The sequence below is a fragment of the Lactuca saligna genome, chromosome 8 (assembly GCF_052625555.1).
Source record: "Lactuca saligna cultivar CGN05327 chromosome 8, ASM5262555v1, whole genome shotgun sequence".
NCBI lineage: Eukaryota > Viridiplantae > Streptophyta > Magnoliopsida > Asterales > Asteraceae > Lactuca > Lactuca saligna.
Genome location: NC_136424.1, coordinates 9,992,164 through 10,006,133, shown reverse-complemented (window position 1 = coordinate 10,006,133; position 13,970 = coordinate 9,992,164). Strand labels below are relative to the sequence as shown.

Genomic DNA, 13,970 nt, shown 5'->3' with positions numbered 1-13,970 from the left:
TTGCTGGAAATTTAAGAAAAAGTATAACATATGTAGATATATACTAGACTTTACTATACAGATTGCGAAATCAAAACAATATTAATTTCAATAAATTAGTATAAAACTTTTATTATATTTTATTATATGATAGTTTATTTGATTTAAATACTACCTGAACTCCTGAAGTGAAAAAAGATTATCAAAATGAAATGAAATTACACATCTCTCTTTATCTAGGCGTCTCTTTTTCACACCAAGAACATTTTTATCATTTTATCGACAAGTCGTTTAGACGGTAAGAAATTTATTAACAATATTTTATATATATTACAACTTGGTAAACTGAAAATATATTTATTTATAATATTTTGTGGTCATTCGCATAGTTATTTGTTTAATTATCTTTATTTAATATCATAATATAAATATTTGAATTGTATTTTACTCGATTGCCAAAATAAGATAACTTTAACTTAATTCTTTTTACAAGATCTTCGGTTTGTTAGTTAATAAAAATGATTTTTACGGATTAATGTGGTATTCCTTAATTATGATGAGCTAAAGTATGTTTCTTAAAAATTTAATAAAAAGAAATTATCTATATTTAATTTTATTACTATAAAATTTTACCTTAAAAGAATAAAAGAACGAAGATAACGTTCCGTTTCGTTTCTAGTTGGGCATATGATGATATCTAATTTGGCCTTTTGCTCTACAAAGTACAAACCAACCAAAATTGCGGCAACCTTTTGTTCCTCGTATTGTTTCCTTGCCATTTGTCTACCTTCATAATTAACTATTGGAGTATATTTAGGTAGAAGTCTCATGGAACCTCGATATCGTAACGGTTCCATTCCGTATACATGGTATTTGTTGGAAAAAATGTAGACCGGAGCAAGATTAACCCCCGTTTTAGTTTCGGGGGTAGGATGGGGTTGGCAGTCGTGTTCCGAAACCTTTATGGGGACCCCGTTAACAAGACCCGTCCAGACGGTGGGCAATCCGGGCGACCGCCCAGGGCCCACGTCTCTACGGGCCCAAAATTTTCTAGACTATATATATATATATATATATATATATATATATATATATATATATATATATGAGAAAAGTGAATATACCGTTAAGGGTATATAAGTTTAGGTACCCAAAATCACTATACTACGTCATTTTGTATCATATATATACATTGTAATTGTCTAATGTTCTTATAATTCAACTTCTAACTTGATTTCATTCAAAGATGTTTATAAATTTCACATTTATTTTCCTCTTACATAATTTTCATTTTCAACTATAATATATATAACCTAATTGATGTTCGTCAAAAACATGTGATGTAAGAAAAAAAATAATAATGAAATCTTGAAAATCTTGAAAGTAAATCAAGTTAAATATTGAAGTTGGAGAACATTATAATAAATATATCAAACAAAATGACGTATTATGGTGAGTTTGAGTACCTAAGCTTATATACCCTTAAGAGTATATTCACTTTTCCCATATATATATATATATATATATATATATATATACTAGCAGTGTACCCGCGCAAAGCGGCGGACGTGTAAATTCTTTCGGTGATATGTTTCCTCTACAAAAATGTTATTTTACAAAAGAAAGTACATGTCGAAGACAAAATAATCAAACTATGGTGTTATTTGGGAGATGAAGTCATTTTTTGTTCCTGGACGGTGGGCTTTATAGCAGAGGAGGGAACAAAGAGGTATATGCGATTGGAGAGATATTTGAATCAACATGCTAAATTTAAGGATATCTAAAAGGGTTCAAAATTTGAATGAATCCGGGATTTGAGGTAACCATATCAAATTGTTGAGAAATATAAGGAGATTTGATGATAAATATTTGAATTCAAAATGTGGTTAAAATTTAATATTATTTTATTAATAGTTACTTGTACTATCACACATGAATGTCTTTAAACCTAAATAAGATACCCCAAAATCAATCGAGGGAGGAGTAACGAGATTTTTTTTTTTTTTTTTTTTTTTTTTTTTGGGGGGGGGGGGGGGGGGGGGGGATGTAATCCCCGTCTCGTTTGCCCCAGTTGGCATCCTTATATTTAGGCGTTTCAGAGTGAGTGACAAAGATGCTCGATAATTGCTTGCGATATCAAAACCACCATTTAAATAAGGTATGACAAAATGACAAACTCAAATGGCATGTTAGTGCCGATGTGTGTGTGAGTGTGTATGAGAGAGGGAGAGGGAGAGAGAGAGAGAGAGAGAGAGAGAATGTATATGTAGGTGTGTTTATTTCTTTTATGTGTTTTTTTTTTCATTTTTTTACCAAGTTAAGCAACCTTTTAAAAATCTGGAAAACATTTTGTGGTTTCGAAAATGACATGATAGCATGGCATGACATGCTCCATTCCCTTCGGCATTAAGGTTAACTAAATAAAGGTGATTATAATACATCTTAATAGTTAATTTTTAACAAAATTGCAAAAATGATTAATAGTTAACTAGATGGGGAACCCCCGCGTTGCAGGGGTCGGATGCTACAGTTTTTTCCGTTGTTTGTTCTTTGTAAATGTTATTTGATCAGCTATTTGTTTATTTGATCAATCAGATATACCCTTTGATACTTATACGTGTAGAAACAGTAAGGACATGTTGTCCAAAATGTAGGCGAGTCATCCGCATTCTCAACTTCTGCTTTTGCTTTTGTTTCTGTTTCCACCTCCTTTACACCATTATCACTATTAACCTAATTAGGAGACTGAACACGAACAACATTTTGTTCTACCCGTCCTTCTTGTTGTTGGGGTTGCAATGGAGGTTGTTATTTCTAATGTGGCTGTTGTGGCTGTGACAGAGGTGATACTTGTGGCCAAGCTATAAATTGAATGTAATAGAAAGAGAAAGTAAAATGATCATCAAAATGGAAGAAATTTTGTAAATTGATTAACAAAATACCCACCAAAGCAACTTCGGGCTCTGTATTGGGAAATTAATGTATGATATAGCTCAGTACCTCCACCATATGTCTACTCATTAAAGCGACAACAATTCTCCATTCTTCTTGGCTAACTGGTTGCATTAGAAGTTTGTGTATCGGTCCAAGCATCTAATCAAATGCTTACTGTGCATAAAAACACATAATTTAATGACAACATATTAAGAAGTCTAGGAAAATGTCCTGCAAAAAGGTAGATTGGTACATAAAATGTTCCAAATTGAAGGATCACATGTACATGAAACTAATAATGATGGTAAAAGAAAGAAGAGTTACCTATGAAAAGTACCCTGCTAGTAATTTCTCAGAAGAAGACCTTTTTTCTTTAATAACAATCTTATGAACACTTAATTTGATAGTAAACCCCGGTCAGCTCTTTAAAACCACCTTTAAACCACATGTTCTTATCTAAACATTCCTGTATTACCAAGAAATAAACATAAAGTATATTAGTTTTCCCTGATGTATTCCCCGTCTCGTTTGCCCCAGTTGGCATCCTTATATTTAGGCGTTTCAGAGTGAGTGACAAAGATGCTCGATAATTGCTTGCGATATCAAAACCACCATTTAAATAAGGTATGACAAAATGACAAACTCAAATGGCATGTTAGTGCCGATGTGTGTGTGAGTGTGTATGAGAGAGGGAGAGAGAGAGAGAGAGAGAGAGAGAGAGAGAGAGAATGTATATGTAGGTGTGTTTATTTCTTTTATGTGTTTTTTTTCATTTTTTTACCAAGTTAAGCAACCTTTTAAAAATCTGGAAAACATTTTGTGGTTTCGAAAATGACATGATAGCATGGCATGACATGCTCGATTCCCTTCGGCATTAAGGTTAACTAAATAAAGGTGATTATAATACATCTTAATAGTTAATTTTTAACAAAATTGCAAAAATGATTAATAGTTAACTAGATGGGGAACCCCCGCGTTGCGGGGGTCGGATGCTACAGTTTTTTCCGTTGTTTGTTCTTTGTAAATGTTATTTGATCAGCTATTTGTTTATTTGATCAATCAGATATACCCTTTGATACTTATACGTGTAGAAACAGTAAGGACATGCTGTCCAAAATGTAGGCGAGTCATCCGCATTCTCAGCTTCTGCTTTTGCTTTTGTTTCTGTTTCCACCTCCTTTACACCATTATCACTATTAACCTAATTAGGAGACTGAACACGAACAACATTTTGTTCTACCCGTCCTTCTTGTTGTTGGGGTTGCAATGGAGGTTGTTATTTCTAATGTGGCTGTTGTGGCTGTGACAGAGGTGATACTTGTGGCCAAGCTATAAATTGAATGTAATAGAAAGAGAAAGTAAAATGATCATCAAAATGGAAGAAATTTTGTAAATTGATTAACAAAATACCCACCAAAGCAACTTCGGGCTCTGTATTGGGAAATTAATGTATGATATAGCTCAGTACCTCCACCATATGTCTACTCATTAAAGCGACAACAATTCTCCATTCTTCTTGGCTAACTGGTTGCATTAGAAGTTTGTGTATCGGTCCAAGCATCTAATCAAACGCTTACTGTGCATAAAAACACATAATTTAATGACAACATATTAAGAAGTCTAGGAAAATGTCCTGCAAAAAGGTAGATTGGTACATAAAATGTTCCAAATTGAAGGATCACATGTACATGAAACTAATAATGATGGTAAAAGAAAGAAGAGTTACCTATGAAAAGTACCCTGCTAGTAATTTCTCAGAAGAAGACCTTTTTTCTTTAATAACAATCTTATGAACACTTAATTTGATAGTAAACCCCGGTCAGCTCTTTAAAACCACCTTTAAACCACATGTTCTTATCTAAACATTCTTGTATTACCAAGAAATAAACATAAAGTATATTAGTTTTCCCTGATGTATGATAATAGAGTCACGCTTCAGAAATATATGATAAAGATTCTAACATTTGATGAAAGAAATGCATATTGATATTAATAACTTTAACAAACCTCGCATGGCTATCTGAAGTTGCAGACAATGGACACCATTGGCCATCCCCATACTCCTGCATTTCACAAAGAAATACAAGGCAATCAGATATCCTTTCATTAAATTTGTCACAACTCACAATCACATCAGACTGTTTTAGTCCAATGCAATAAATGCAGTCTTAATCTCAGACACAATTGGCTTAATCTCAACAGATCTATTTAATCTGTTGGACATAATAATGACCTATTTCCCCTTCAAACTTAATGAACATTGTTAAAAAGATTTATTGGAAAGCAAGGGTAAAATGGGCATTTAGTCTTGTTGGTAACATTTTATCCAGATCGATATAATTACCCATTCAGCCACTCTACAGGAACGACTTAATGCCCCAAGTAACATAGGGGTAGAAAAGGAATTTACCATTTTTTCCAAATATCAGGGGCCTTACGGAGAGTACCATCTCCACTGCATGGAACATCACAGAGCACACGATCAAATAAAAGTTCAGTCATACTCATACCCCCCAAATCAGAACCATTTGTGGTATTATTCTTTTTCCAGCGACAACTCGGGAAATATTGTGCTTCGTGATTCGTCACAGCCAAGTTAGAAGTGCACATTCTCTTTGTTTGGTGAATAAGAAGTTTGCATCGTTGTACATCCACATCATTTGCTATAACCTAATGAATCCATCAAAAATCATTCACTTTCATAATCATACCCTTTTCCATATACAAACATTAAAAAAAGATAATTGAAGCATACAAACTCATATGTGTAAGATACTAAAAGCAGAACTTACCAATAAGCTTTACCTGTAATGATATATAAGTATGGATCATTAGCGTCCGGTTACCATAACTGTAAGAATGTGATGGCTTTAGAAGAAAATAACTTCTTACTTTTAAGAATATGAAGACAATTATGCTATAAAAAACTTATAGTGTGGTGGTTTTCGAATTTTACCCTTTGCCAAATTCCCCTAACTGGAATCGATTGACCACCATATGAATTGAAATCCCTACTTTGAATCTAAACCAATGGTTACCCGTGTACAACAACAACCAGCCATGTGTGTGATATAATTCATAATATGAACAATTAAAAAATAATATTAAGATGCAAGCAATATTGAATACCATAGAAAGGCAACAAAGAATAAGAGCTTAGTTTTTCCTGTACTGGTTTGCGTAGTGCTGCTGTCATTGTACATTTGTACAATCTGCATATTAAACATACAATAATTTGCATACACTTCCAGGAATCTTCAAGAAAATGGACGTTAAAGTTACTAATTTTCTAGTATATACCTTAATAAAGAGGATCTATTGATAGATCCCTTTTCTTATGGTGAGCAAGTTTTTAGTCTTTCTGTTCGGTCTTTCTACAAGCTAGTCAACAAAAGTAAGTAATCAATTAGCAAAATTCTTGCAGACCGCTGATATGCCAACTAAAACTGTAAATAGAAATCTATGGTGGTGGCCAGAAGGTACCTTCCCTACGACCTGCTTTCCATTGATCGAAGGAAGCAAAAGAGTGAAATAGGAGGGGTATGGTTTACTATTGATAATAACAAAAAATGCATAAATCAAACACAAATTAACTTAAATAAGTTAAGATTACAGCTCCAAAAATACACTTACGGTGTTTGTAGTCTAGTGAGTTTACCAATTCTAGGAGATATAAACCCCCTAAGCTCCATGTATCGCAAGTTTCTGAAACAAATCACAAAACGAAAATCAAGGGTTAGAACTTAGAACTGTATGCAATCTGTTCCGAAATTAGGTTTTTCTGTCACTCTATTCATCCTCGACATCAAAGATCGAACTTGGAGTTGGGACCTATGTTTTGAGAGATGGAGCCTAAGCCGTAAGCGAAACCGTTGTTTACGGTTGCAATGGAGACGAAGACTGAAGACAGAAGGGTAATCGAAGTTGGTGGAAACGGCAACACGATCAAACCGAGGAGGTAACCCTGCCAGACCGGATAGGATGGCGGTGGCGACGAACTGTTCCCGAATAAAAAGGATCAGGAAGTGGTTGGCGGTGGAGGGAGCAAAGGGTAGAAGAAGAAAGGAGCGGAGGCTGTGACGGGTTTCCTTTTCGATTCCGATTCCAAATGTGATTTGAATGTTGGCACCGAATCATAATGGGTGTTGCGTAGGGGAGATAAATGGCACCGTTGACAGGGAGATAAGGCGGTGGAGAAAGTTGGTGGGGTTGCTTATGGCGGTGGATTGTTTGAGGAGTAACATGTGACGCACACTAATCCATCTAGTAACGTGCCAGCAAGGAAGAAAAGAATAAAAAAACATAAAAAATCAACCAATGAAGAGCAAGAACTGTTACAATTTTTCACATCTTTAATATATATATATATATATATATATATATATATATATATATATATATATATATATATATATTAATTTTTAACAAATTGCAAAAATGATTATTATGGTTTGATATTTATATGGATAGGGTTTTAATTTGAGCAATCAAATATTATATATTTATATTTTTTTTATTTCTATAATCTTATTATACATTTAAGATTATGACATTTGTCATGTTTAATAAAATTAATAGAATTTTATTATATTTATCATCATCTAAAAATAATAAGAGTATGGGTACGAAGAAAAAATAGAAATATGTCTAATTTCTCTTTTAAATTACAATTTTGTTGTATTTTTAATAGGTTTGTTATGGTGTTTGGTCCATTTTTCAAACTGAAAATACTAATTTTTCCTTTATAATTAATAGACACACATTGGCAGAGCCAACTCTCTCTCTCTCTCTCTCTCTCTCTCATCTTCATCTCCAAGTTTTGTTGCTGCATTCTCACATATTTTAGGGTTCTCTTACAAATAACAATGACCTCATTCAATCACTTCCCATTGTCATCTTCTTCTTATCATCCTTTATTGTTTCACACACATTAACACACCAATGAAAAATCCATCTTTTGTTTTTCCCATTAAACACACACGAAGCTTATACATTCGCACACATAATTAGAGAAATCGCCTCTTACCCTTTTTCCCCTTTCTTAGTATCTCTTTCTCTCGTTCTTTCTCTCTCACACATATTATTGTCACTCATACACAAAACCATCAACGAAACCAACATGTGTTCTGCCATGTCTGCCCATTATACTCCTTAAAAACGGGGGCTTCTTGACTATACAAAACTAAACCCACGATAATCTAAAATCGAGACGTAAAACCCACAAAAATCACAATAATCAATATATTTTTTACCTGATTGTTATTATGTTTTGAGTGCAAATACTTTATTTATCAATCCGCTCCATGTCCAATACAATAAGTTTTAGATATTTACATTATAAATATGGGATGTATTTGTTGGTTCAAAAAGAAGGGTGGATATGACAACATGGAGAAAAGGAACAAAAAGGGTGGTTTGGTATGTTTTCGATTTTAGATATTTACATTATAAATATGGGATGTATTTGTTGGTTCAAAAAGAAGGGTGGATATGACAACATGGAGAAAAGGAACAAAAAGGGTGGTTTGGTATGTTTTCGACGTTATGACATATATAAAGGACGAGCACAAGTACGGGTTGAAGGAAAATGGAAAATAAAATACCTAAAGAATATAAAAAAATACCAAATAAACATAATAAGGACAAATATTTTAATTTAATACAATAAAATTTGTTATCACCAAAATATTAGTCCACAATATCAAGTTTTTAGAAGAGATTACTATTCAATTTCAACGAACATCCATGTATTGTTTAATTTATAATGAAATAATATGCAAAAGCTTGATTTTTATAACCAATATCTATATAAATATAATATATTTTTTAGAATGACAAAGTTATTCTACTCTTAACTCCACCTATGGTCATAACGAAACTTGAACCTTCAACCTAACGGAAGATAGACAAATATCATTAAACTATAAGTGATTTGGTTATACTGCTAGGTTATAAGGTTTTATTTTGGTGTTGCTTAATAAACATATGTTAAATATCAAGCCTCATTGTAATATCATGTTTTTTTCATCCTTATAACTATACTAAATTAAATAAATAGTTCTTATAGTTTACCAAAGGTCATAACTTTTGTCTTTATTATTTTTTTTTACGAAAATGGTCCCCGTGGTTTCCAAAACTTACATTAACTGTCTTTTTTTGTTGACACCGTTAGTTTTGATCAATTATATAAGAGTAATTTGGTCTTTTCAGGTTGCATATACTGAATTTGTGATCATGAGTAAACCATAATGACCATTTATGTAATTTTGTCAATATTTTTATGTTTATAAGTTTTTGCTTTTCCACCCCTTTATTTTTAAAATGTCACTTTGATCCTTCATTTTGAACTTTATAAAATGTTATTTTCACTCATTTATTTTCTAATCTTTCGTGTTTACCCCTTGTAGTTCATATAATTTGATTTCTTTGATAACTTTTGTTCGTTAACCTAAAAAAACTATTTTACATACTTATTTTTATATATGTGTCGGTATAAATTCAATATTGTCAACGTTTCAACGTGAATTTAGAACTTTCATTTCGTTAATTTCTTTATAAAAACATTTGTTTTTTTTTTGATACAGAGATTGCTGGTTATTTGAGTGGTGTGTAAAGTTGATGTGGGTGTTTGGGTGAAAGAAATGAGTTAGGGTTATATGGGGTAGGGGAGGGGTAAGGTTCTCTATTTTATTTTAACAATAAAAAGTTAAGCAATACATTAAAAATATAAAACAAAATAAAAACAACAAAAATATGTTGTTAAACGGTCCAATGACTAACTAACTAAAAAAAAAATTGCATTAGACGGATCATATAAATTAATCCAAAAATTAAAAACAAATGCCTGTAAAACCTCATTATGGGCTAATCTAAGTCCGACTAAGCCCAATCCATTCTAACATTGGGCCGATGTTACTGCAGCCCAGAGGCTAGGGCATTGCGGTTTCTTCAACTTTAGATAAAATCGCTCTCAAAAACCCTAATCCAGACCTTGCTTCGTATTGTTACACCGAAGTAGCAGCCATCTCTCTGCAGATCGAAGCCGGAAGCGAGTGTAGCAATGGGTAAATGCCGACCCCTTCTATAATTTCACATAATCATGGTGTAATATCGTTTATTTTCTCGTAATCATCTGTTTAGTTTTCATCGTAACTTGTTGAATTGGATAATTGGCGTTTTGAATAATTGAAATGGCGTATGATATCTGTTGCTATAACAGGTGCTTACACCTACGTATCGGAGCTATGGAGGAAGAAACAGTCGGATGTGATGCGATTTATGCAGAGGGTGCGGTGCTGGGAATACCGTCAGCTTCCCTCCATTGTTAGGGTTACTCACCCTACTCGTCCAGACAAGGCTCGCCGTATGGGTTACAAAGCCAAACAGGTACGCTTTTCATCGTTCTATCACGTCAATCATCTAATCGTTTTCTAATTTTCCGCTTTTTGTTAGCTAGATTAGTTAATCATTTTATGTTACCCTTGTGCTTCACTAGGGTTATGTGATCTATCGAGTACGTGTGAGGCGTGGTGGAAGGAAGAGGCCAGTTCCTAAAGGTATCGTGTACGGAAAGCCTACAAACCAGGGAGTGACTCAACTGAAGTTTCAACGAAGCAAGCGATCCGTTGCTGAAGAACGAGCAGGAAGGAAGTTGGGTGGTCTCAAGGTTCTCAACTCCTACTGGCTGAATGAGGTATGCATCTTATCTATATATTCATGGGGTGAAGTGTGATTCTACGATTTGTGGGCACTGATTACAAGTCTTAAATCATGAATGCAGGATTCGACTTACAAGTACTTTGAGGTGATCTTGGTGGATCCTGCTCATGCTGCTATCCGCAATGATCCAAGGATCAACTGGATCTGCAACCCAGTGCACAAACACAGAGAGCTAAGGGGATTGACATCTGCTGGAAAGAAGTACAGAGGACTTCGTGGAAAGGGACACTTGAACCACAAGGCACGACCTTCAAGAAGGGCTACTTGGAAGAGGAACAACACCTTGTCTCTTCGTCGTTATCGTTGATAAGTTATGGTTTACAATGCTTTCTTCTTCTATTATGAACTTGCTTTTGTTTTGTGTTGTAGTGATATTAAATTTTGGTGTTTGAGAATTGTTGAGACTAAGAATTTTGATGGCAACTTGGCTTCATTGCAGCAACTTCTTAATATGTTGAAATGTGCTACTTTTGTTATAATATATGTTTGGGTTCATGTCTGCAACAGTTAACCATCTGTCCCATGTCTTTGTTGATATTTAGGTTCATTCCAGATGAAATCTGGAATGGATTAGGGTATATTTTGATTTACGTTTTTTTTTTTCTTTCAAAAACCAAATGTTGAAAATTGAATCTGTTGTTTGATTTCCATGTATCCAATCTTTAGTCTCTGTTGAAATCAATCTTCGATGATGAACAAGAAATTCTGTCTTCTATCATTATTGTAAATTAGGTATTTTTGTTGAAAGTCTTTTTCTCCTCAACTGTTTTGTTGATGATTTCTGGTTTAGTGGTCATAATCTTTTTACGCGAAGGGTTCTGGACCTGCAATAAGTCGAATTTGTTTTCTTTTATAGTCATTGATCTTTGTTAGTAAAATTATAATAGCCCATTTTGATTTGTGTTTGGTCTCAAACCTGAAACATTTACATGATATGGCCCAACCGATTGGGAGCCATGTTCATGATTGATGTGCTATTTCTGCTGATTCATTTTAACTAAAAGAGATAATAATTTCAAAGGGTATATATTTTTTTGATTTGTATATCATTGATTTGTTATTTTCGTTTATATTTATTATCTTAATTTGTTAAGCTATATATATTCAGTTTTTATGACCGATTATTTTAGGTAAATCAGAAAAAAAAAAAAAAAAAAAATCTTGGTTAATATATATATATATATATATATATATATATATATATATATATATATATTGGAAAAGTGAATATACCCTTAAGGGTATATAGGTTTAGGTACCAAAACTCACCATACTATGTTGTTTTGTATCATATGTGTACATTGTAATTGTTCAATGTTTTTATAATTCAACTTCTAACTTGATTTACTTCTAAGATTTTTATAAATTTCACCTTTATCTTTCCTCTTACATAATTTTAATTTTCAACTCTAATATATATAGCCTAATAGGTGTTCGGCAAAAAGAAGTCATATAAAAGGAAAACAATAGTGAAATTTCGAAAATCTTCAAAGTAAATCAAGTTAAAGTTGAAGTTTTATAACATTATAATGAATATATCAAACAAAACAATTAATTATAGTGAGTTTGGGTACCTAAGTTTATATACCCTTAAGGGTATATTCACTTGCAACTATTGAGTTTATGAATGCACCAATAGGAATTTAGGAATAATTAAAAATTATAATAAGGGTAAATATGTAACTTTAGCATGATAACTAAAATAAAAACCCTTAATTCATGGAAATTACCATAAAAAACTGTTTGACCAATTATTTAATCCTAGTCTCTCTTATATAAGTATTCTATTTCTGCCTCCTCTCATTTTCTTATTATGTTGTCGACGATGTGAATTGGGGGATAAGGACTTCGATCCTCGTCTGATCGAGAAGGAGAAGATGAACGAAGGCAACAAGGCTGCTCAGGCAGGTCTACGCTTCTTCTTCCTCAGAAAGGATATGCGAAATCTTTTCCTCTTCTACTCCAGCCGTGAGGTGCGAATCGGAGGAGATTAGCGACTTCAGGTTAGTGTTTTGTTTATTGAGTTCAACTGGAAGAAAGAAAACGAAAAAGAACTCGATCAACATAAGGGAAAAACGAACGAGATGCAATAATAGGGGTGGGTCGATGATGGATACCCACTGCGAACAGGGAGTAGGAAAGGAACTGACGACAATAGCAGCTCACATGGGGCGTTTTTGTTGCTCGATCGAATAGGAGAAAGGAAGGTTATCCCAGGTTCTTTGATTGATTGAAGAGGGAAGACATTGCAGCTAAAGTAGAAAGAACGAAGGCAGCAGGACAATCATCAACTATGGCAGTCTTTTGGGTGGCTCCTCTTCATTTTTTTGTGATTCTTGACAGAATCGATATACCTAAGTGGTTGTTTGGGCTTTTGTGTTTGACAGAGGTAAATGGAGCAATCTATCTCTTGTGAACCATCTTGAGTTTCTATCTCCTGTGAACCATCTTGAGTTTCATCTCTTAGGTATTAAACTTTTATTTATTCTTTATTTTTTTACTTCTTGAATTGAATAATTACTTATATTGTTGTTGTTGTTCCTTTTTAGTTGTTGCAAAGAAAGTACAGTAGGAATTTCTTAGTGGTCTTACTTATTAAGTTACTGCACCTTCTCAAGGTAATGACTGACTCCATTCAATGTTTCCATTCCATTCCATTCACATTCCTTGATTTGTGATGATTTATTGTTTGCTTTACCAAATGAATGTTAACTAGAAAATTCTTTCAGAATGCGGACAATATTCTTTTAGAATAAAGAGGGATTTAGTTTGAAGAAAGCTATTATTCTTTCAGAATGAAGAAGGGAAATATTCTTCGCATGTAATCCTACAAATTGATCAAACCTAGATAACCAAAAAAGGCAGGGAAGCTTTAATTTTATTCTTTTACAATGATTGTTCTTTAGAATGAACTCAAATTTTATTCTTTATTTTTTTCATATCATAATGCAAACACAAGTGTATCGCTACAAATTACTTGGCAATAAATTTCTGATAGAAATGACTTGAAGAATGGCTTGAAGACCTGATGGGAAAGGCTTGAAGAATGAATTAAAGAATGATCACACTCATTGTTTAAGAATGTTGTTATTTTTTAAGAATTATACTTGTTATTCTTTCAGAATGTTTGTTATTATTCAATGAATCACAATCATACAATGTAATTATTTGGTATATTATTATTTCAAGAATCGATTTTGTGTATTCTTTCAGAATGTATTTACTAGTTTATGGTTGATATTCTGGCATTCTAACAGAATAAAATCGAAAAACATATTAACTAGCTTATGGTTAAAATTCTATCATTCTGACAGAATAAAAACAGATTTTTAATTTTA

At 33.0% G+C, this 13,970-nt stretch overlaps 1 protein-coding gene across 1 annotated transcript; it reads left to right on the top strand.

Moving 5' to 3' along the window:
* The first annotated feature begins 9,865 nt into the window (after nt 1-9,865).
* On the top strand, nt 9,866-11,143 carry LOC145011925 (large ribosomal subunit protein eL15). The gene is made up of 4 exons (XM_078970669.1): nt 9,866-9,977; nt 10,133-10,299; nt 10,409-10,606; nt 10,694-11,143. Exons 1-4 carry the CDS (start codon nt 9,974-9,976, stop codon nt 10,937-10,939), a joined length of 615 nt encoding a protein of 204 aa, XP_078826795.1. The 5' UTR covers nt 9,866-9,973; the 3' UTR covers nt 10,940-11,143.
* Nucleotides 11,144-13,970: the final 2,827 nt, after the last annotated feature.

Coding starts and splice junctions, on each gene's coding strand:
- LOC145011925 (XM_078970669.1), top strand. Junction 10,300..10,408: donor TGGGTTACAAAGCCAAACAG/GTACGCTTTTCA, acceptor GTGCTTCACTAG/GGTTATGTGATCTATCGAGT. Junction 10,607..10,693: donor ACTCCTACTGGCTGAATGAG/GTATGCATCTTA, acceptor TCATGAATGCAG/GATTCGACTTACAAGTACTT.